At 48.8% G+C, this 24057-nt stretch overlaps 2 protein-coding genes across 3 annotated transcripts; both read right to left on the reverse strand.

Annotated features, from left to right (window-relative positions):
* Positions 1–32: 32 nt before the first annotated feature.
* Positions 33–8845, reverse strand: LOC134559010 (bromodomain-containing protein 8-like). The gene is made up of 6 exons (XM_063413451.1): positions 4747–8845; positions 4140–4343; positions 2776–2915; positions 1997–2083; positions 1618–1686; positions 33–684 (listed from the first exon to the last, which is right to left on the reverse strand). The coding sequence occupies exons 1-6, from the start codon at positions 5017–5019 to the stop codon at positions 462–464; spliced, it is 996 nt and encodes a 331-aa protein (XP_063269521.1). The 5' UTR covers positions 5020–8845; the 3' UTR covers positions 33–461.
* Positions 8846–8977: 132 nt separating this feature from the next.
* Positions 8978–23994, reverse strand: BRD8 (bromodomain containing 8). Of its 2 annotated transcripts, none has more exons than XM_063413450.1 (21): positions 23899–23994; positions 23509–23605; positions 22602–22671; positions 22289–22338; positions 21351–21473; positions 21135–21215; positions 20629–20693; positions 19918–20054; positions 17888–18032; positions 16532–16741; positions 15850–16130; positions 14910–15365; positions 14483–14576; positions 14226–14272; positions 13671–13885; positions 13317–13409; positions 13065–13133; positions 12207–12384; positions 11460–11564; positions 10520–10564; positions 8978–9387 (listed from the first exon to the last, which is right to left on the reverse strand). In XM_063413450.1, the coding sequence occupies exons 1-21, from the start codon at positions 23915–23917 to the stop codon at positions 9328–9330; spliced, it is 2640 nt and encodes an 879-aa protein (XP_063269520.1). In that variant the 5' UTR covers positions 23918–23994; the 3' UTR covers positions 8978–9327. The 2 variants fall into 2 exon arrangements, with proteins under 2 accessions (XP_063269520.1, XP_063269518.1); XM_063413448.1 differs by lacking the exon at positions 10520–10564 and adding an exon at positions 19283–19498.
* Between the last annotated feature and the right edge of the window lie 63 nt (positions 23995–24057).

The following is a 24057-nucleotide window of genomic DNA, read 5'->3' on the forward strand; positions in this document are numbered from 1 at the left end:
CCCAGTGTCAGAGAGGCCGGCACAAGCTTCAACACGGGCCTTTATTGGGTGTGCTCAGTGCCGGTAACGCCGGACCCACCCGACCCAACGAACAGCGCAACGATCGCAACGCGGGAACGCCGCCGTGCCCGGTGTGCAGCCAGCCACCCCCACGGGCTGCGCCCGCTTCATCCACCTGGCCACACACAAAGGGACCTTCTCCCTTTCCATCCTAGGGAACTCTTCTCCCTTCGGGGCTACGTCTCAGCTTTTCCCAAAAACAATGGAGGCTTCCAACATGGTACCCTCCCCAAAACTGCTTTGAAACATGAACCCATCAACCCAGCAGCCAGCACTGGGGACAGTGAGGGCTCCCCGAGGCCAGGGCAGTGCATCCCCTGAGCCCACGACATGCCTTGGGCCACAGAGACAACGCTGCTCCAACGGAGAGAGGCCTCACGCAGGGCTGGTTTCCTTCTGCCTCACTCCAGCCTGTCCCTGGACAGCAGGAGGGCTTCAGCCAAGACCTGCAGCTGCTCCAAGACCTCTCGCTGCATCTCCAGGGCCACGTGGAACACGCGGTGGTCGGAGCTGTTGTACATGACAGCGTTCTGGAACATGAGCATCAGGTCACACTGGAACTGCATCACCGACTGGATGTGGCCCTTGGTCAGCCTCCTCTTTATGCTGGATAAATCCATGGGTCTACAAAAGACACAGAGAAGAAGAATGAAATTGCAAGCCAGGGCCAGGCATCCTTTGGGATCTGTGTGAATGTGCTTGTTCTCATTTCAGGTGGCCCTGAAAGCACAGCTATTTTCAATCAATTTTACTGTTCAAGACACACAGGGGGAGTGAGAAAGGCTTTTCTTCCAAGCCAGACAAAAGTGAGTTCAGCCAATGCGACACTTGCTATCCAATCAACTTGGCAGGTCATTAGCAGTCACCTCTGGAAAAAATGGGATGCTGAGCTCCAGAGAAGGCAAGCAGTAATTAGTCTTCAGGAAGTCAGTCCAGGTCTTAGTGGAGAAAAAAAGGTACTAAAATAGGTATCTATTAAACCCCCTAAAGATCGAATGGTGCCACCAGCAAAAATAGCAGTGCTGGTAAGGGGAACATGATAGGGAATAAATATTACTTCCCTTATTTTGACAGAATGGGAAAATGAATGGCTGCAGAGAGGACAACTGTGACCAGAATAGAACATGATTCAGCTCTGAAAAAATGCCATTAATCTCTCTGGGAAATATTCTTATGACCCACTTCTGTGCAGAGAGTGAAACATCTGGGGCGCTGGCAGCGGGTGAGGAGGGGGCTCTGACTGAGGCGTGGGGAGAAGGGACTGCTGAGCTGCAGGGCCTGGATCCCCTGCCCAGGGACTGTGCCTGGGGTAAGGCAGCCATGCAATGCCTGCACAGGGCAGGCACAATCCCCACCACCAGCTCCAGAGTCAGTGCCAGCTTCCAGGGTCTAATTACCCAGGGGAGTTTTACTGAAAGAAATCAGTGGGAGATGCTGGTGACAGCCAAACTCTAGAAAGGGAGGAAGGAAACCATCCCAGTAGCCCTTTGGAAACCAGCGAAGACAGAAAACAACCAGAGAGGAATCAACCAGTGAGCACTTCCTCCACAAACTCACCTCTTTACCACATCCCTGTATCCAGGGGCTTGTTTCTCTGACACTGGCTTCAGGAACGGGCTGCTGAACCTACAGGGACAAGGACAAAGAATGTTCTCTGCCTGCCCCTGCACCAAAAACATGGAGCAGGGCTTGCCTCTCCCTGCTGGCCCCGAGGGCCACAGCCAGTGTTGTGCCAGCTGTGTAGGAAGCAGCATTTGGGCTCTGCCACATTAAGCAGAGGAAATCAATATGCAGTGTTCTCTCCAGCTCTGCAGCAGGCAGCTGTTCCCAAAGCAAAGTCCTGGAGAGACAGGCCAGCCCCTGGGAGGTGACACAGGAGCTGGGACTCAGGCAGTGTGTGCAGGACACGTTGATGCAGCCCTCTGCTCCCACGTACCTGTGGCTGGCTATCATCCTCCAGATGGACAGGAGCCTTTTTCTGAGGATCAGCTGCTGGCGGGGGTTATTCCAGCTTGGCTGCAGCCTGTGGAGTGAAGATACTGCCAGATCATCACACTTGAGACAAAGTAGGAGGTGACAATTCTGCTGGCACCCACCACATCCAGGTGGATGAAGCTACAAAAAGCCTCTGAGTGTGAAGGTGGGAGTGTTTTGCATCAGAAGGCACAACTGAACATCCAGAATGCAGGAACATGCAGGACAAGAGGTAAAAGCAAAGCTGAGATAAAGAGCAGGACCAAACTGGATACAAAACATCAAGCTACTCTGCAGTTCAGAACTTCACTGAGGTGGTTTTTATGAAGTTTCTCTTCCCAAACCCCCAGATTTTTTCTTTGAAAGGCAGTCCAAGTGATCACACGTGTGGCAGAGCCTGCATGTGACTGACACACCTACAGCTGCCCAGAGGGGGTTGGTAATGCTGGGCTGTGCATTACCAGACAGAACCTGATGTCCAGCTCACACCAGGCCTATTTGACTTGAGAAAACATGTATTTTCCATTTAATCTCTTATTTACTCTTCTCACTTCATCTTAGGGTCAATGCCCTGTAATACCAGCAAATCCAGAGACAGCACAAGGCACCACTTTCCCTCCTGCTCTGCTTGGCTGTCTCACCTTCCTGGGTGTGACCTGTGCCCTGCACTTGTTCTCACGTGTGACAAGGGAAAGGATTCTGTTCTGCTGCATTTGCAGGAGTGCAGAACCAGCTGCTTACAGGTGTGTGCTGGGAGAGCCTGTGGAGTCCAGCACTGGGGCTGCAGAGGTGCTGTCACTGTCATCTTGATCCTCAGCACTCATCTCTGGTGGGTGCAGGTCATCTTCAGGTGGTTCTCCAGGTGTCTCTTGAGCCTTGTCCTGAAGAGCACAGAGGATACATCTAAAATGGCAGCACATTACCTGAATCCTTTATCTAGAAGCCAGCCTGCTGCATATCCCTTTGCTGCACGCAGGCTCAGCTGGGAGCTTGCTTGCTCTGTTATGCAGAGGATGCTGTCTGACCTCACTCAGACCTTCCCAGAATCTGATCTCTTGGATGACATCCACCCCTGGCTGACACAAACCCTGTGGAGCTGAGTGGTGCCCAGTGTTGTGTCTGTCTGCTCTCTGGGAAGAGTCATGGATGTGGAGAGGGCAATCATGAGCTGAGGTAAGACTGCCTCAGGCTTGTTAAAGCTCCAGATACAGATAACAGGAACCCCTGCAGTTCAACAGGGTTGTTTCCTCACAAACTCCCACGTTAAAATGACAGGGCATAGACTCAGCCAGGAAGGAGAGTGGTGCTGTTGTTGTAGTGGTTTGCTCAGTGGGATTTCATGCAGGGGCACCTCAGAATCCTCAACAGCTCTGAAGCACGAGCAGAATTCTCAGAAAGAAACTGGACACTGTGCTCTGTTTGGCTGTGACCACTGGGAGAACTGTGAGGGAGCTGCTGGGAGTAACAGCAGTTGAGAGCAGAGTTAACTGCTGGGAATGCACTGTCCTGGCTGAACAGGTGAAGTCCTGGAGGATATTTGTCTCCAGTGTCTCGAGTTTGCAAGAGAACAAATATGGAAAAATGGCTCTGTTCCTCCACTGCTGTGTTGCTTCCCCAGGAATGCCCAGCAGGCTGGTGGGAGCCCACAGCCCCCAAACACAGGACTGATGCAAACCCAGGCTAGACAGTGCCTGCTTCCAAGACATGACAGTCCCCAGGGGCAGATGGTTATTGCTGGCACAGCCACGTGGGCCTGAAACCAGCCAAGCTGTGCTGCAAAACACAGCAATTAGAACCAGGCAAGTATTCCAACCTTGCCTTAAACCTGAGAGCAGCCTGCCAGCTCTCATGAGTCACCTTTACACTGCCAAGGAGCAATTCCTCCAACTCACATCTGAGGGTTTCATCTGGAACAAGCTTCCTGTTTATAAAGATACACAGCCATACTAAAAAACACCCTTCCCTCATACACTTCTTCTGTGTTCCCCCTCCTGTGTGTTTTGTCTGCCCTCTCAGAACCTGGTATCTCTTCTAGAGCTGGTTTCCTTCACTGTCTCATCTCTCATCCAGGGCCAGAGGCTCTTTTAGGACCACCACTCTCCTACCTCTCTTCCCAGGAGGTGTTCTTCCTCATCTTTTGCCAGGATGTGTAGTTGACTCTCCTCTGCTCCTGAGACTGCTGTTGCTGTGGTCTTTTCCTGGCACCTCACTCCTTCCCCATCACTCTGCTCCCCCGAGCCACAATAATCCCACGGAGTCTGCGATGACTCTCTGCTGCTAATGCAGAAAGATTCCAACATCTGGGTTACCTGCAAGACAGTGATTTATTACTTCAAATTGTGAAGGCAAAAGGGAGCAGAAATAAACAGCGGAGATGCTATTTTTGCAATCACTCACGAACGCCTTTCCATTTTTAGGAATCCTTGCAAAATCTGATGAAGCCCTGTGTTGTTATTACAGTGTCAGTTCACTGACATTTCTGTGCTTAAGGGTGAGCTGTGTTTTGGCAAAGCAGCTGCCTGGGTGCAGTGGGAGCTCCAAATGGGAGGGAAGGCTGGACTTGGGCTGGGGAGAAAGGGAACCCAGAGCTTCTGCTGTACCCCCAGACTGTTTCTGTTTGTATGGATGGTGCAGGCCCTAAAAAGCCCAAGGTTTCAGGAGGGTCTGAACTATGCTGCCCACCTGCATTTACTGTAATCCAAACAGCCCTACCTCCAAGAGGAACTGGAAAGGGCTGTCGCTTTCACATGGCTTCTCTGCCTCGTGGTAATCTTCACTGTCATCCTTCCAGAGAGGCTCATTCAGCTCCATCTCATGGTCTGCCTCTTGGCTGCTCCCCTCTACCTTCCCCAGGGCCATCTCTTCAGTATTTCTCCAGCTCCTCACATCCAGATCCGAGCTTGAATCCCAGTCAGGAAGAGACTGGAAATCACTGTCCTCTGACTTGACGGGAGATTCCATCTCAGACTTCCAGGCATGGCCCATCTGCAAACAATGAAAAGACAGCAATTTCTTTGTACCCTGATCCAGAACTGCCAAGCCCAGCTCATTTCTTGACACACTTGGAGGGCCACAGCATGGCAAGGACTCTGAGCTGAGCAGCCACCACACAGCACATGGCAGGGCTGCAGCTCTGCAGCACAGACAGCTGAATTTCAGGTTTTCTGGTGCTTTTGCTGTGCCCTCTCCCTGCCCTGGTCAGTGGGTCACTCTGCTCAGGGCAGGCTGAGCTGTCTGGGAGCACGTGGCTTTGCTGATGCTCCATATTTAAGGGGCTGAAGGCGTCTGGCAAGCTCAGCCTGAGTCCTGCTGGGGCTCCTCAGCTGCTGAGTGTTGGAAACAACTGGTGACTCCAAGGACAGCTCCCTGAAATTCCACTTGCTGTCCCCTGAGAATATTTTATGCTGGAGATAACCTACTACAAACCTCACAGACAGTTTTGAAAGTGTCAGGTGTGATTTATCTGGATGGTGATATTTCAGGTACCTGTGCCAGAAGAATTAGAACCACACAGTCACACACCAACAGGCACAGTTCTATACACTGCAGAAAATAAAAGTTAGCATTCTCTTAAGAAGGAAGAAACCACTCATTTCATCTGTGTTCTTTAGTCCATGCCTAAATGTCTTCTACTTCATGAGTGCACTCTCAGTCCTCTAAGCCTGGGGAATTGATTGCAGAGTCACAGCACAACAGGAAAGGACGCCACAAAATCTGCATCTTGCCACTGAACGGAGCTGCCTGGATGCTGCACCAATGGAGAATTCTATGCATTAATTAACAATGTCTTTAGAGTCTTCAGGTAATTATGTACAACCTATTTTTTTCAGTTTTGAACAAGCACATTTCTCACTGATTGGCTTTTCCATTCTCAGGCCTGCTAGCACAGCTCCAAATTCAGCTTATGGTGCACAGCTGGGAGAAATAGAGAATCCACTGGGTCTGGGATGAGAAAATTGCTTCGTTTAATTTTGTGAACTTGCAAGCACAGTTGGGATCTGCAAGCCTCTCCTTCCAAAACCTCTTTCGAAGCTCACTTCAGTGGCAGCAGATGAAATTTGATGAGGTAAGAGATAACATTACCTGCTCTCAGCTTCCAAGTGAGGGAGTTGGGCAAACTGAGATTCCATCTGAAGAGAAACTCTGTGCCTGGAGCTCTCTCCTGCAGCTTCAGCAGAGCTGCCACATGCAGAGGCACAGAAAAGCCTCAGCCTGGGGAAATCTGATCACTTGTGATCATCTTTCTGTGCTCCAGAGGGATAAACGTTGAAAATCAGGAAGTCCTGGGAACTTGGGCATAAGATTAAAGAGATCTTCAGCCTTATGTTCAGTTTTACCAAATCTTGGAAGACTCAAGAGCAGAACAGCAGGGTTAGTGTGAGACATGATGAATGAAATAATCACAGACAGCTCAGCTCTACACCAATTCTGGACAAAATGACACAGACTTGAACTTTTAGTTAAGAATTGCCTGACAGTTTTTAATTATATTGGCTACATAAGTCACTAGCAAGGAACCTCTCTCAAACTGGAAAGTTTTAGTTCACTTTGCAGAGATCAGACACTGCACAACCCTTGCTGTTCTGGGAAAAAGCTGTTAGAAATCAAAAAGCCTCTAAAAAGAACTTCCATGTCAAAACAAGAAAAATGATAAAAGCCTGAATGCTAATAAATGAAATGTAGAATCCACATAAAGTAGGCAAGAAAAAAAAAAAGAAGAAGAAAAAGAGAACAATTTGCTAAAGACATAAAAGCAAATAAAACAAAAAACCTCATCAAAAACATCAGAAGCAGAGAGCTGCCAGATGATCAGTGGGGATGACACACGATCAGTGCCAAACATCTCAGTGGAAAATAGGGCCAGTTGGAAAAACCAAATTAATCATCATTATCAGCAGTTGCCACAGAGGAGCTCACATGAGACCTTCTCTTGGGATGGGTCTGAGAGACGATTTCTAATTAAAATGTCAACAGGGGAGATTTTAGAACAATTTGAGGGAGTGAATAAACCTTGGAACCCATTGGGATTCGTTTGTGAGCCCTAAAGAAGCTTAAATATAATGTGACTGAGCCTGTGCTGTGTAAGTTGTCATTTAAGAAGAAAACCAGAAAAGGGTGACAGTTTAATCTGCCTGTAAAAGGGTGGGTGCTGGGAGATGTGGCACAGTAAAACATCAGCTCTGTACTAGACAGATCAGAACAAAGCATTAGGAAGAAGAGAATTAGGAAGTAGTCAGAGCATGAGATGATGAATTGGGGAAGAGGGAATGAGGCTCTGTAGAGAAAATCATATTTAAAGCTCTTAAACATCATTAAAGACTATTAAAATGTCATGGGACAAGAGAAAAGGCTGAGAGAAAAATAGGTTAAGAGAAGAAACCAAGGGTAGGAAGGAACAGCAATTCTTCCCACGATGAAAGCAAGTTACCAGAGGGTCTGGTAAAGGTCTTCTCCTGTGCTGCACCTTCAGTTTTCCAGCAGAGACAATGGCAGGGCAGAGGTGTTACAGAGAGATGCAGCCAGACTCTTCTCAGTGCTCAACAGTGAAAGGAGACAGGGGTGACCATAGGAAATTCTGACTGGGTATAAGGTAAATGTTTGAAGCTGGCCCTGCTTTGAGCAGCTGACTGAAGTAAAGGAAAACACAGAGGTTCTTTCCAACTTATAATCACAGAACAGGTTGGGTTGGGAGGGACCTTTAAAGGCTGTCTGGGTCCAGCCCCCTGCCATGGGCAGGGACGCCTTCCACTATCCCAAGTTGCTCAGAGCCTCGTCCAACTTGGCCTTCAACACTTCCAGGGATGGGGCATCCACAGCTTCTCTGGATAACCCTCACTGTAAAAAGAAATCTTCACCCAGTCTAAGTAGGCCCTCTTTTAGTTTAGAACTATTACCTTGTCCTGTCACAATAGGCAATGCTAAAATGTTTGTCCCTAACTGAAATCACTCCATAAAATGCATGAAAGACAAAGACTCCTGTAACATTTTGGGCTATGAACTGCGAACTTGAATAAAACTTCAAACCAGAAATTTGCTCCTGGGTTTAGCAGTGAAGGACGATTAACCAGTCACTAATCCAGGGGAGTTTCAGCATTTCCACATCAGTAAGGTGACTCCTGGTGAAAATTCACCTCAGCAATACACAGGACTTGACACAGCAGGCACGGCCAACTTCAACACTGAACTTGTGAAAATTGAGAGCTCTTCCTGGATAAGGCAACAATGCCTCTGGTCTTAATCCCAGTGACTCAGTTTCCTGAAACTTGCCTACCAGAAAGCTGCACCCTGGACATGCTGCACAGAGTGCAGAGCACTCCCAGCTGCTGCAACAATCAAGGATGGTGTCATTTTGTTGTTTTTTTTTTCCCTCATGAAAGACTGTGTGGGCAGAAAACATGCAAGTTTCATCTCAGGTCATATGAGCAGAAAAAGTGACTTGGAAATTCTCGCAGAGAACTTAAACCTTCATGTTGCTGAGGAAAAGGACTGCAATTCCCAGTAGAAACAGTGCACAATCTCAGATCTGAAACCAGGTACTGGCAATCCTGCCTACAGGCGCTGGGATCACAGATATTCAATCTGACTAGTGCAGCCTCCACAGATCTCTGGGGAAAGAATGTCAAGTCCTTCTCAATGCATTTTCTCCTAAGGAAAGCTCCGGCCAGACTGCAGTATTTAACTTCTCAAGGTTTGATCTCCAGTGTAGCCACAGTGGTGCCATATCCTCACACACTCACGAAGGGAATCTTCCTCTCCATCCAAGCCCTGTGCAGCATTCCTGTGGTTTATGGATCTCTCACTAATGTCAGAGCTCTGCCATGCATGTGTGCTACAGGGATAACTGGAAGAGAATTGTATTTGCAGATTTTCCAGGTGGGGATCCAGGCTTGTACCACAGGGTTCCTCCCTGCAGAGCTGCGATGCTCAGTACACTGCACACGGGTTTGTTCTCAGATTTTAATATACATCACATTTACACATCACTAGTAAAAATCTGTACACTTCACATTACAGTACATACGAGCCACCAGTTGCTAGCTAACACCAGAACACTGATGAAGCCCAAGACTGCCCTAAAACAGGCAGGGGGGCTGGTCTTCCCCTCTGGAGAAATTTCTTTGGGTTACACGTTCTGACATGACACTGCTTTCCAGAAGGGCGAGTGAAGGTGGTGAACCAGGTCCCAGAAATGGACCTGCAGCTTTTCTTCCTCCTCCAACAGCAGTTAAGAGCTGCCTGCTCGCACTCCAGCTCCGGATGCCTGGGATTCTGCAGGGATTTTGGTCTGCAGCATCATTTCTTCATCTTCATGTCTGCCTCGATGGCGCAGCGCCGCCCTCTGGTGCCTCCGTCCTGCTCACAAGGCAAACAAACAAGAGTTACACAACACCACAGGAACGTCCCTCCGGCACAGCGGGAGGGAGGGAGGCAGGCAGGGAGGGAATTCTGCAGCTGGCAACAACTTTTCATGCCTTCCCATCAGGAGAAAGGGAAGCTGTCCCTGCCAAGGCCTGCCTGCAGACCTACCTAAAGCTGGATCTGGATACAGCAGGGTGCTGGGCTTGGCAGCATCTCTGCACTGCTGGAGCCAGGGCAGAGAGAGGCAACACCTCTGGCCCAGACAGATGCTTCTGGAGCCTGGACAGTGCAGGCTTTCTCCTAAGCACCAGATTCTAGCTTAAGGTGGGAAAAGGAAAACTGCTGACTAACCTACCTTATCAGCTGCTGGTCCCTATGGGAAGTGTTCCTCCAGCTGAGTGACCCTGGCACTAGCTCCCTAGTTCCTCCACACAGCTCCTTTCCACGAGCAGAAGGTGAGCTGAGAGCTTCCTCTGAGCCGCTGCCCTCTCTCTCTGGCTGATCTGCTGCCTCTCCTGGAGTACTCCTCTGTCTTTAGATACATGTGAGAGATAAGGACAGCTCTCCATCTTCCTGCTCTCTCTCCTCACAGTAACTCAGAGACTTGGGGCTTCCCAGAGGGAGTATTTTTCCAAACACTTTCAGATCATCACGGGCACAGAGCAAGGTATTTCTGCAGAGTCTTATTTGCTTTCTGAACCAGGAACAGATAAAGGACACACAGCTGACTCCTGACTCTCCCAAGACCTTTTGTACTGCCTCGGATGTGTGGAAGGGGCAGCTGTATAAACATGAGAGATGCAGGAACTACAGGACTGCACCACTTGGTTTGTCTTCCCACTTACATGGAAAGAAAGCAGGAGAGAAGTCATGGAAAAAAAGCAAAAGCAGATGACAAAACAAAACCACTTGGAACCAGAAGAAAAGACTGAAGCCCCACCCGCTCACCCATTTTGAGAATGAGGGACTGAGATGTCTCTTGTCAGATCACAGTGGTGCAGCCCCCAAGTCAAACACACCCTGCTGCAGTGCTAAGGATGCTGTGACAGTGCAGGGATCACCCAGACAAGGAGCAGAGCACCTGGCAGCAGTACTGCAGAACCTGCTGGAGCCTTTCAATACTTACAAAGAGAGAGAGAAGGAAGGCAGGAGAGCCCATTGGGACACTGTCCTGTTAAAAGGCCAAACAGAAGGACTTATCAGGCATCAGCTACGGAAATGCACACACCACACAGAAGCACTGAGCCCACACACGAGCATAGAGGAACATGTGGCCCACTCCCCTTCCTGCAGGGTGTCAGTCTTATGCAGCAGGAACACAAAAACAGACAAAAAGAGGGATACTGCGAGAGCCAGAATGCCAGGAAAGGGATATTCCCTCCACAGCCACAGCAAGTTTTCCTTGCCTACCAAAGAATTCCTGCTCAGTGCAGCTGTCACTAGAACTGAGCAGGCAGTCCCTGCTGTCACAGTGTTGTCTGCACCAGAGAGTACCTGAGATCACTTCATCAAGTTTGCAAGTGTCTTTACAGAAGAACAAAAATCCCACAAACCTTCATGCTTAGATCAGTGTGGAATATAAAAGTTCTGTGGTGTATTTTACACTGCAAACCAGAGGTGACTGGTTCTCTAGCTCTAAAAACCTGACCAAAAATGAAGGATATGGCAATTCCCTTCACCTTTCTGCCATACCATAGAATCACAGAATCTGTGGAGTTGGAGGGGAACCACAAGGATCATTGAGTCCAACTCCCTGCCCTGCAGGCCCATCCCAAGAGTCACACCTCATCCAATACTCTGTTCATTTCCCTACAGCTTTTATCACCTCTCTTTAAAAACAGGTAACAGAAGTATTTGGATTACAGAAAAAACTCACGAGACCTGCCTCTGGAATGCTGTACACTTCCAGAACTGAAATCTAATCAGTAGACACATTTAAAGAAAGTTTGTTCACATGAAGGTGCTGGTGTGGGAACTTTTGCCTCCTTGGTGTGGGAACTTCATGCAGTATCCTGGGATTCTTCAGAAGATCCCAAGTGCCCTTGCACAGGGTGCAGCCTTCTCACCTTCTCTGAAGCATCCTGCTTGCGAGTGGAGTCTCGCCCCCGCAGGCTCTTTGCGCTGATCCCTGACTCCGATGTTTGCATCATCAGTTGTGTGGCCAGAAATTGCTGCAAGGAAACCACACTCTGCTAAGATTGTCAGGCAAAACAAGCTCAGTAAGTGCGTGTCAGTTAACTATCACAGACCACAGCCTGGGAATGATTGGGTCAGAGGCAGTTTCAGTTCCTTGTGTGCTGCTCAGAATAAGTTCCCCAATTTACCTCAGAAGCCACAAGTCCTGAGGAACTATAAAACCCCAATTCAAACTCTGTTAGCCCTGCCAGCTGGGACATTCTGCTTCAAAGGGTATTTTAAACAGCAGAAATTCACAGGGCAGCTTCATGTGCACTTTGTATCAACAAAAACCAGCACAGCCACGCAAAGAAGCCGTCATGTCCCCTGTCATTCACCTCCTTGTCGCTTGTTTCTGTTCCTGAACCACACCCTGGTTCCTGCTGGCCTAAGCATTTCCCTGAAGGAAATGACATTTGAAATTGGTCTGGGATGAACGTATTAGAAAATTTGCTGTGTTACTTTTAACTCGCCCACAATCTAGTTCAACATGAACACCCGAGCTCCCATGAGAGAGACAGGGAAGGACAGGACCCACTGCATTCAAACACACTGGGAGTGAAACTGTGCTCTCACAGCCAGGCCTATGGACCAAGGCAGATGCTCTGTCCTGCACTGGCCTTAGCTCAGTCCTTTACCTGGATCTGCTCCAGGACATCTCTCTGCATCTCCACGGCCATGTGGTACACATCATGGTCAGAGCTGTTGTACATCACTGCATTCTGAAACATCAGCATAATATCCCTCTGGAACTCGGCTGTGGTTCGGATCAGCCCGTTCTCAATGTTCTTTTTGATGGTAGACAAATCCATTGGCCTGTGAAAGAAATGCAGGCAAAACTGCAACAGAAATGCTTCACTCTTTCCCATCTCCTTTGGTAACAGCCCTGTGCCTGTTTTATTTAGCTGAACAGGTTCTCCCCACATGGGCTGTGCTCCCCAGCACCAAGGCCTGGCTCAGAAGACACAAGGTGTCCAGCAGTTACCTGGAATGGTAACAACAGCCTCAGAGATCTGTCAGGAGGCATCTGCCTTCTCCAGGCACCACTGGCACAGAAACTAAAGAGCTACTGCTGCAGCCACTGAGCTTAAACTGTTTATAAGGGATTTCAGCAGCTAGCAGGGGATTCTGCAACTTCTTCCAGAAAAGTTCACCATATGGGACAGTAAAAAATGCTGATTAAAGAAGAGCTTTTAGGAATTCCAAAGGCTAAGTCCTATTCTTGGACAGAAACTGGGAGAAACACATCAGTTTCACCTTAGTCATGAAATGTTCTGTGTAACTCAGTGTACTTCACGTGAAGTCAGGGCTGTGTACAGACATGTGCCTGTTACTGATGATGACTGTTCCTGGGGAAACCCACTTCTGACTGAATCATGTCAGAAAAAGAATACTTTTCCAAGTTTGCACAGCAGGCAGAAACTACATTGCTCCTGCCAGAAATCCCTACAAATACACAAACAGAGTTCTAATGACAGAAGATTGCTGAGACTCACCTCTGCACGATGCTGTGGTAGCCTGGTGCTATGTCATCAGTTACAGGCTGTAAGAACACATTGGCATACCTGCAGAGAGAAGGAGTCCACTCAGTGCCTGTCCTTGCTGGTAAATATTTGTTTCACGCTCTCCTGTTTATTTGTCTGTAACTATATGATTCGTCATCTCTCAAGAGAGATAAGCCTCTGAGATGGGAGAGTGGAGACTTGTCTGGGATTAGTCACTTCTTTCTGCCAAGACATCAAACTCACCTGTGATTAGCTGCTGCTCTCCAAACCAGCATGATGGCTTTCTTCCAGATCTTCTGAGCCTGAATTGCTTCCTGGTCCTCACTGCACACTGAGCTGGGAAGAGAAGAAGGTAATTCCTTCAGGAGTCTGATCACTGTCTCAGAGCAGAAAACTCGTGGTTTGTTTTGTCCTTGACATGCCCACACTAATCCACGCCAAAGACAGAAGGAAAAATGGGAGCTGGTATTGGAGCGCTGTCTGCACACTTGGCCTTGCAAGCAAGAACCAAACAAATCATCAACAAATTCTCCCTCAGGACCCACTCAGCACACTGGAAACGGGAATCCTCCACTCCCTGTGTGCCCTGACACTCACAACTGCGAGGAGGCCGGGCTGCTGGGAATGGAGTCGGCGAGCGCGTGCGACTGCAAGGGCGCGTTGTGGACGCTGAAGCCGTCGTCGCTCTCACTCACGGGGGGCTCGTTATCCATCTCTGAGAGATACCCCTCACCCTGGTCCTCTTCTTTGGGTTCCTCCAAACTGGCAGCCTCACTGGCACCGTCCTCATCATCCTCCTCACCCTGCCCATCCTGAAACACAGAGCCCATCAGCTGGCACAGCCAGCTACAGCAGCCACTCAGCGCCTCCAAAGCAACTACGGTTCTGTGAGCAAAGTGATTTTCTTGTGAGGCTGCTGACAACTGTACAGGCACTTCCACAAAATCCCAGCCTCTCCAGCCTGCCCTGCTTCTCCCCACAGACCCAGAAGCACATGCACAAACACCTTTATATTCTGCAGCAATCTCCCTTCAGCTGCAGACTGCTCACTTCCCAGTGCAGAAAGCTGAACACAAGCTTTGCCTTTCAGCAGACAGCAGAAGCAAGATGTTGCTAATAAACTCAAGATGGCTAAAACCAACTGGGAATTACCTTTATCTGACTCCTAAACAGGGCTTGGGCCTCCTCCTTCATTGACTCTGTGAAAGAAAGAAACGCACAAAGATTGATTCTCCCAAGCAGCCTTTCCTACAAAAGCTCCTGCAGCAATGCCTACTGTCCTGCAGTAATTAACACTGTTCCTACAGGTATCTTTTCTCCCTCCTCCCCAAAAAACCTGAACCAGATAACTAACAACTATCCAGCTAATAATGCTGCATGTAAAAGATTTCCTAGCTGAATTAAGTTACCTGACAGCTCAAATTTGTGCTGAACATCAGCCTGTGAGGAGTCTTCACTCACATTTGGGACTTGTGGAGGGGATGAATCATCATCAGGTGGGGTCTGGAGGGAAGAGAAATGCACAAATCTAGATGTTTGTGTCAGCTCACTTCAGTGAAGGTGTGGGCACATCTCACTCACTCTAACCTAACTCCAGGCAATGAGGTTCCCAGCAGCAATTCTGCACATGGGTGGGGGGAGATACACAAAGGTACTGCCTACAGCAGAGCTGCTCTGCACATCAGCAACCTGACTCCCAGGAAAACAGTCAGTCACATTCATTTGAAGGGTCATTTCAACCCAGCACTCATCCTTCCTCTAAACTTTGCTCCTACCTGCCACAACTGCTCCTCTCTTTCCCCACACCAGTTCCAGACAGCCTCTGTGACCACATACCTCTGTCTTCACTGGATTGAGCACTGCATCTTCTCCCTGGGACGACTCTATCTTGATTTCAGAAGTCTCTCCTGATGTTACAGCTGCTCTTTGTTCTTCTTCTATCTCCTGGTTTCTAAGCTCTGGTGTTTCTGCCACTCTTGCAGTTGCTGGTATGGTTTCTTCAGGGCCCAGCTGACTCTGGTCTTGCTCTGCAAGTTCTGTCTTTATTTCTGACCCCAGCTCACTGATGCCCATTAGGTCTCGAATTCCCTTTGCCTCTGGCTCCTCACACTCCAGTCTCTCCTGCTTCACTGTCACAGACACTTGTGGCATCTGGGCCTGCTTCTCCTGCTCCTGACGAATGGAATGTTCCCATGGGCCAGGCAGGGTCTGAGGGTCATCGGAATCTTCACAGAAAGAAGACAGAGCAGCTTCAACAACTGCTGCATCCAGGACTTCAGGGTGGTCGTCTACCTTTATTGTCAAAACAAACACACAGCAATGCAGGCCGAGGTCAGAAAGAGGGATTAAAGAAAAGCTCATGTTATTTGGTACTGAGACAATTGTGTAAATCTCAGTCTACTCTGTTTACAAAGTTGCCCTATGCAGCCAGATTTGCATCACTCCCTGTGGGAATTTCTCCTGGAGCTTGGGTTTTAGAAATATGGCACACCTGGAAGGATTCTGTGAGCAGTGCTCATCTGTCTGCCAGAGACATGACCCACACCCTACCCTCCAAGGAAGAAAGACATTTCTTTTTGTACTCTGAAAAGGAGCACTGGTGTCAGACAGGCAGCAGAGGTGTCCTTTCCTATTGATCTGGAAAATGATGGTGAGAATGTGCATTCTGGAAGTTATTTCTTGCTTGTTTAAACTAAATTGGTGAACAGCAATCGTTTGAGATTAATCCAACTGACAGTGGAGCAAATGGCACTGGCACTCTGCTTTCCCCATTTACCTTGTCCTCAATGATGGCTATAATATTTCCAACTGTGTCGAAGTCCAGCTCTTCCCCCGTATAGGACACCGCAATATCCATTTTTTCAGCTAAATCCAGATCTTCTTTGCCATCCATGCAGTGATCTTTGGAAGATCCTGCCGTGCTGCCAGCCCCAGAACCCAGGCACTCTTTCTTGATGGAATCAATGATCATTGATATTTCACTGCTGTCCATGGACACTGTCACAGTATGGGAATCAGACACTGCCTCCATGGAAACACAGGCTTCTGGCTGGCTCACTGCACAAGGATGAGAGGGACACTCAGACACCGAGCTGGAGAAGTCCCCACATAAACAAACACTGCAGTGGGTAAGACCAAGCACCAACCACAAGCACCCCAGGCCCACCCACCCCACAACAGCTTAGATTAATAAAAGACAAATATGGGTTTGCTTTCCCACAGGAGAGACAGTGTGAGATTCCAACCCTTGAATCACAGTCCAGCAAATCCCCAGCACCCCCACCCCACAAACCCTGTTTAAAACCATCTGTTTACACCAGAACACAACCACCCTTTTTGGCCAGGACAGCTGGTCTGAGGTGGTAAAACCCAGCTGAGAGCTCGCAGGGCGCTGATCCTGTGGGAAGTTCTGCTCTGCAGCAGGACGTGAGCGCTGAGTGCGTGGCTCAGGAACGCACCTGTGGCTGCGCTTTCTGCAGCTGCAGCTGGTGGCACAACGGCTGGTGCTGACAGCGTGGGCATCATGACAATAGTGGCCTGGGACACAGGCTCTACGGGGGGTGGCAGGAGCTTAGCTGGAGGCTCGCTGGCAACAGCGGAGAAGGAAGCAAGAGGTGAGGTGAACTGTGCAGGGCCAGCTTCTAAAAGCCGGGAAAGCGTAGGAGCACCTAACAGAGAGTAGAAGGGAAAAGCACATGAGCAAGAAGCAGCCACCACTGAAGTCCACAAAGCCACCACTGGGCTCTTCACTGCCTGGTGGCTTCTTCTGGGAAAAGACACGGAGAGATACCTAGAAAGAGTCCCAAAAGCTGTACAGAGAACCTGCACCAAAAAATGCACGACTCCTGTTGTGTGTGCAGCCTGAGGTGGAATCATGCAGCTACAGAACACTGCACTCACTGTGAGGGCTGCACATACTAAGCCACACATGCACAGAGATGCCCTTCCGAAGGCTCACCCCAAAACAATTATGGGAACTCTGAAAAACAGTGCTGAGAGAGCCACACAAGGTAAGCCAAGACAAACAGCTGTCACAGGAGCTGGGAGGGAGCAGAGGGGATCTCTTTGCAGGTTTTTCCTAGAGAATTCCTCTTATCAAAGGTTGCCATTCATCTTAGCTGTAACTTCCAGTCTGAACTTACTGAACTGTCTGGACCAAATTAACAGGTCTTAAAAAACCAGATGTGGATAAGGAAAGCAAGACTACTTGTATGGAATTCTATGTGAATGAATGACATGAATTCTCAGTTACAGATAATGTGACTGAATCACCAGTCTGCAAAAAAAATCAGGAGCTGAGAAAAAAAATCTTTCTTAGGCAGGTTGTTCTGAAAAAGCCCAATGCAGAGTCTTGCACTGTCCCCCTTACCCCCACTCTGTGGAACTTCCTCTGGAGCTCAGTGGTCTCTCAACTGATCTCTAAGATGCAGCAGAAGGAAGGCACATGAGGTCTCCAGATCCACAGGGAGCTGCATTTGACATGCTGGAAATTTGATCTAGCTTTTTTTCCCCAATTAACCATGAACAAACCCTTTCTTTCTACACTCAAATGCCTGGTATTAGCCAGTGTCAAATCCAGAAAACCAGACTTCATGGATCAGGACTGAATCAATTCAAATTCTTTCAGTCACTCTTTTAAGGATTAAGGTCTTTTTAAAAAGTAGGGGTGAGATGGACAGGGGCACAGAAATAGGAATACAACTGATAGAGAAGCCCCCAAACCAGCCAGGCAGACATCATAGCCCAGGAGAATACACAGAGCAGTCTGAAGGTTCATCTTAAGGGAGAACTGTACAGGGAGAGGCCCGAGTTACCTGAAGCAGCTGGAGATGCAGGGACAGCCCCAGGTGCTGACTGCATTTCCCCACTGTGCAGCACTGGAAGGACACTCCCTACCTCCAGCAGCACTCCAGAGCTGTTCATGTGACCAGAAGCCACTGCCATTTCATTTTCACCGACCTGTCAAAGGAGGACGAGACTGAAGTTCCTGGAGGTAGCACCACACCAGTGATTCTCTGCCAGATGTGCACCTCCATGAACAGGACCAGCATCTGCTGTTCCAGCATTTCTTCTGTAGTTTTTATTCAGGTTAGTCCCTGCCTGAGGCCCCTCACACAAGTGCAGAACATGACAGTCTGAAACTGTTGCTGTTCTTCAGCTGTAACACAGTGCAGTGCCACCTTCCTCTGAGGTGAGGCCAAGTGCATCCTTTGCTCTATCACAGTTCTTCTGTTCAAGGACCTCACAATCCTCCACACATACGAGTCTCTCTAGACCCTGAGATGGCACAGAAATATCCTTTGTTTTGAGTTGAGAGAAGCAGAAGTACCAAGATGGAAAGGAATTTGATCAAGGTCACACAGTGAACCTATGATGGACCTTGAAACAGATGCAAACCAGTCCTGTTCCTACAAAGAAAACTCAGCCTTCCACAGCCATCACCTTTCCCTGCTCCACTTTATGTTACATCCTGCAAACACAAAATCCATGGAACATTTACCCAAGCTAACAAACAGAAAAAACTCTAAATCTGACTACTGTGAAGAAAAAAGTCAACAGGAACACATCTATTCCATCACACAAGCACTAACCCAGGGAATCTGTCACAAGCAGGCTGATGGCTGCTGTTTTCAGACTGGGCTCTCAACAGTGTCAGCATCTCCTAAGACTTCCCAAGTCACTAACACCACAAGTGGCTTCTCATCACTGAGATTTTGGTAACTCTCTACAATTAGGAGGAAACCGAAGCACTTCTGTATAGATCATAAACGCCATTCAAAGATTCCCTACTCTTGTGCTAAGACACATTAAAAATACTGAAACACAACTTCCTGACAAGGTGTAAAGATTTGTGAACCCAGTGTAGGAATCACCAGGAACAGCTCCAGGGAGGCTGATGGGGATGATGCTGACTAACAAGTTTCCTCCTCTGAGGAGAATAATCTCCACTAGCAAACCCTGCAACTCCAACTCCTTATGACTGAGGGGACAGCCAGTCCTACGTGCTGCATGAGCCCTGCAGTCCTGCTGGGAAAGGGGCTCACCTCTGCAGCTCACAGGGGTATTTCTATCTCTCAGATTATCACTTCTGCTGGGACTCTCACAAAACTGCACATTTTTAAAGATTCTTTGCAGATTCCCCTTTTTCAGTGGGAAAGTCTGGAGCAAATTGTTTGTGTGCTTGTATATATGAGCAGAGAGCTCCATACCAGCCTGGGGCTTGTGGGCAGGAGACTGCCCTTCTTCAGCAGCTCTGAGAGCAGAGGGGAAGGAGGCGGAGTTGCTTTTTGTCCTAGCATCTTTTTCTGGGGTGAATCATCAGTGACTGGGGTCATGGGGGCATCCAGGGGAGCAGAGCCTGGAGGGGTGTCAGGGATTCCAATGAAGGAGGCAACTGGGGTGCTGGGCAATGTCCCTGGCGTGACCTGAGAAAGAGAAAAACCACACTGTTCAAAGCCACACTCCACCACACGGACCAGCCCCACTTGCTGCTTCCCCCAAGAGCATTGATCCAGCACACCACAGACACCTACTCCATTCACTCGCTGCCCCTGCTCCAGGCATGTGCTTTCACCCTTTCCCTGCCCTGCAGAGCCACTTCCCAGGCACTCACAGACTGCCTGGCCAACCCACTGATGCCCCTACACGGCCTCTGATCCAGGCACGGATCACCACAGACAGGGAGGAGGACATGGATCTCCAGCAGCAGTGCCACCAACCACACTACAGCACCTGAGGTCTGCAAAGCAAGGCAAGGGCTTCTCCCCAGGCCCCTTCTCTGTGATGGATGCAGAGCCCCTGTCCCAAGCTGGGCTTTCCCTCCTACCCGGAGAAGGATCCTTACCCCAGGGCTGGCCTCATCCCCGGCAGGCTGGGACAGATCTCCGAGGGAATAATCCCCGCCCGGGGAGGTGGAGCCAGCGGGAGAACGAACCATCACCCCCGTGAGTCTGCGAGGGGGGTTCTTGATGGCCTGGCGAGCTGCAAGAGAACAGAAACTAAAGTGAGATTCCCTGACTCCATCGTGGACAGTCCCCAAGAATTATCTTTGACTTTATTCTGAAGAACTTTAAGGGAACAATTTATGTTATAGGAATTTCTTGCACCCCACTATGCTCAGTTCCCAAATAATACTAACTGTGGGTAATGCACTTCAACTGCAGGTTTCTCTAGCAGTTGGGTATTCTCCACCCACCCCCATGAGCTGTGAGTTTATGAAGAACTAAACATTCAGAATAAAAGTCTCTTCCTTTTATCTTCAGTGACCAGGGGATACTAAAGGTGTGAAAAGCCTGGCATTCTAACACAGAGCTCCTTATTAATCCTGCTTTCCCTTGGAAACAACTTCCCTGAAGACTTTGTTCCTTTTCCAGAAGCCTCTGCCTTTTACTCTATTACAAATATATTGCTGGAAAGAGAATACAACCTCTCTCTCCAAATCTAGGGTCAAGGAGTTCCTTCTACAGGTCTTAACAAGATTTCAGTATTTTTAAAATGTTCTTATGAGTATATGCATCAGTCTGAGGAAAATGAGGGCAGTTCATTTCCAGCTTACCCTGATAAGCAGCATCTGTAGCCTTCCTCTTGACTTCTGCCTCCTCCTCTTCCATTTTTTTCTTTCTGCATAAAGAACAGAAACCTGTCACAGGATGTCTCAGTTCCCCTTAACTGCCCCTTCAAAATGCATTTTACTGAGGCCCACCCTGTTATCTCCAGACAACATCAAACCACTCCTGTGGACTCAGGCTCGAATCCCCCAAGGCAAGAAACAGAGCCAGAGAATGACAAATGACACACTGGGCAGGAAATTTCACTTCCAGATCACTGTCAAAACAGAGGCAGCAAACATGGTTCTGGAAGCCACGGCCAAGCTCTTTACTGAGCAACTCCAAAGGATGTTCCACACCAGATGTTATCCCCAAGTCTATGCTAAGTCCCCCTCAGAGGCCAAAGTATCTGTCCAGCTGCCCCATTTCTCTTAACCCAAACTATGTGGAGCAAGAGATGGTGGACAGAGTGTGAGGGAATGACAGTCTCAGAAGAAATAATTAAATAACCCACATCATAATCTCATTGCACAGCTCCTCCAGTCTGCTGTCCATGTGTCCGGCCTGGATCAGCTCTGCATCCTTCTTGAGTTGCCTGTAATCATAAAATCTTTTTAATTCCTGATTGCTGAACTGGACACTTTAAGCAGCATTTTCACCATCCCACTTGGACTACTTTTCCAGGACAGGATTCTCAGGTGTGCAACATTTTAACACCTCTGTCACATACCTGTATTTTTCCTGTGTTTCTTTAATAATTTTCTTCAACTCCTCCACCCTCTCTGCAGTCAGTTTCCTCACAATAACATCTTCCACGGTTTCCACAACTTCTCCCTTCTCACCACGTTTTCTTCTACAGAATAAGAGAAAAGAAAAAGTCAGGCACAAACCACAAGGAAACCCAGTTCCCTTCATAAATGGCTGCTCTCTGTCATTTATGACACGCTCATGCAAAAAAAATCAACTTTCTCAAATTCCCTTAAATTATATTGGACAGCACAATGTTCAAACAATCTTTTCAGCAAATTTTTGCCACTAAAAATTCTCAACCTGAAAATAATCCTTCCACTTTGTGAGAAAATTTTTCTCTCCCCAAGAAGAAACATCTATTTTTTCTTCAGTAACTCTACTAAGCCCTTTGGTTTTGCAACTCTAGTGCTGAAGATCATTCACAAACAAATCCATCACACATAAATATTACTTTTAAACATCACATCTTTAAGTTAATATTTTGTGAAGTCCCCAAACAAAATGCCTGGAATTGGGAGCAGTAAATAACTGAGATCACAGAGCTGTAGTGATAACACTGATAAGAAAACTGTGAAAAAACACTGCAAAATAGTGACAAATACAAAACATCTCCCTTCTCACTCCTCTTTTCTACCCCTATTCTGAATGATAAATTTGTATGTAAAGCTTCTGATCAGTAAGACCAACATGCAATGTTTTATTCCAGCCAAATAAATTTTATCTTTCCTATCTGACAAACCCTGATCCCACTGTCCCACAACAGCTACTCCACCTGAATTTTCTATTCTGAAATGCTCCTTTTGGGAGCAGTTGGTTGGAGGAGAAAGTAATTTAACAGTGACAAGGACTCTGCTGTAGGAACCCACAAGTCCCCCCACAGCTGCTGCAGGCTGTGCTGGCGTCAGATTTTGTACTCACTTTGGGGTCTCTGTGGTTTCCAGGAGCTCTGAGTACTGAGATGCACAGTGCTGAGAAGAAACAAAGGAAGTCAGAGGACAATTTGCTTGCCCAAACAACACGACACACAAAAAGACATGGACATCCCCAAATTCCCAAGGCAAGGAATTTCACAGCTTAATCATAGGCCTGGTGAAGAATCTCTTTAGTTGGTCTTACTTAATAATTATGAACTGGATAAAGCATGGAACAATTAATCCTTAATTCATCCTCAGTATGGCATTTCTGACTGTGCAGAAATTTGGTGTCCAAGATTCAAATGTCAGTGTCTCACCTTTTGGGAAAACCAGTCAGGTGGGCGTCCTGGCTCTGCAAAGGGTTTGATGGCTCTGCTGACTGAGACCCTGTGGGAGGAAATGGCAAGTCACCATCAATTCACCTTCTACCCCAACCAACACACAAAGAAAAGATGAAAGCCTCTCTTAACATCACTGAATAACCCTGCTAAACATGATAAACTCACCAGGGAGTTGTATAAGTCTCAAAAATATTTTTCTGCTTCTAATAAACAGTAACTTCACTCCTTTCCTTTGAAAAGCACGTTTCTTGCATCTGGTTTTATAACTGCATTTCCATAAAACTGTTACTTTAGTGAGGAGAAAAATACACAAAAACAGAGCTATAGGTTCAGTGCACAGGAATCTGTCACTAAATGTCTTTGTTGTCCACAACTCACCTCATCTAATTATGAACACAGAATCACAGAATGGGTTGGGAAGGACCTTAAAGATCGTCTTGTTCCCACCCTCTGCCACAGGCAGGGACATCTTCCACAATCCCAGGCTGCTCCAAGCCGTGTCCAACCTGCCCTTGGACACTTCCAGGGATGGGGAGCCACAACTTCTCTGGGCAACCCTTTCCAGTGCCTCACCACCCTCAAAAGTAAAGACTTTTTCTTTCCTAATCTCCAACCTAACCCTCCCTCTGTCAGAAGCCATTCCCTCTTGTCCTGCCATTTCATGTCCTTGTCCAAAGTCCCTCTCCAGCTCTCATCGCTCATTATTTTGATTCACACACTTCTACTTTTACACAGCAGTTACAAAGGCAACAAAACGCCTGTTCAGGTCCACCTCGAACACCTCTTACACCCCATCTTTGCTGTGAGCAGAGGCAGCGGGGTGACATCCTCGTGCCTTGCCCCGGTGCTGCGCACATGCCGCCCGCCCTTCCCGCTCCCGTACCAGTTCTGGTCGCCGCTGCGCATGACGGAGGAGGCCAGGCAGAGCTTCTCGCGGATGGACCAGGGCTCGGTGGGGCCGGCGCTCAGCAGCTTGTGCTCTGCGGGACAGGGCACGAGTGCGCGGGGGCAGCGCCAGGGCAGCGCCGGGGCACACCGGGACTCGAACCCGGGGCTCCCGCGGCTGGCCCCGCCCCTCCCTGATCTGGCCCCGCCCCTCCCCGATCTGGCCCCGCCCCTCCCAGGCCCATTGGCCCCGCCCTGCCGTTGGCTCTTCCCGGGATGGTCCTTCGGAACCGCTCCGTTCTCCTCGGGCTATTTCCCTGCCCCTTCTCCTCCCCAGCTCCGCCGCCGCTCGCTGCCCGCCGCGCCTCCCGCCCAGCCTCGCACTCACTCCCCGGCCCCGCCGCCATCTTCCCCGCCCGACCCTGAGGGTGACAGGGGCGGCACCGCGCGCAAAGCCCGCCGGGAGGCGGCCGAGCGCTGCCACGCCCCCCTCATCTCATACGCGCGCGGGCGGCCGGTTACCGGGGCTCCGCCCCCTCTGTCCCAA

This window comes from Prinia subflava, chromosome 16, assembly GCF_021018805.1.
Source record: "Prinia subflava isolate CZ2003 ecotype Zambia chromosome 16, Cam_Psub_1.2, whole genome shotgun sequence".
NCBI classification, from domain to species: domain Eukaryota; kingdom Metazoa; phylum Chordata; class Aves; order Passeriformes; family Cisticolidae; genus Prinia; species Prinia subflava.

Excerpts from the sequence above, each read along its gene's own strand:
- BRD8 (XM_063413448.1), bottom strand. Across the intron at positions 22,339-22,601 it reads CTGACTGGTTTTCCCAAAAG|CACTGTGCATCTCAGTACTC; the intron begins GTGAGACACTGA and ends GTTTCTTCTCAG. Across the intron at positions 13,134-13,316 it reads AGAGCAGCAGCTAATCACAG|GTATGCCAATGTGTTCTTAC; the intron begins GTGAGTTTGATG and ends TTCTCTCTGCAG.
- LOC134559010 (XM_063413451.1), bottom strand. The coding sequence starts at position 5,019 with ATGGGCCATGCCTGGAAGTCTGAGATGGAATCTCCCGTCAAGTCAGAG. Across the intron at positions 2,084-2,775 it reads GGCTCTCCCAGCACACACCT|GCTGCAGCCAAGCTGGAATA; the intron begins GTAAGCAGCTGG and ends TTCACTCCACAG. Across the intron at positions 1,687-1,996 it reads AGGATGATAGCCAGCCACAG|GTTCAGCAGCCCGTTCCTGA; the intron begins GTACGTGGGAGC and ends TTGTCCCTGTAG.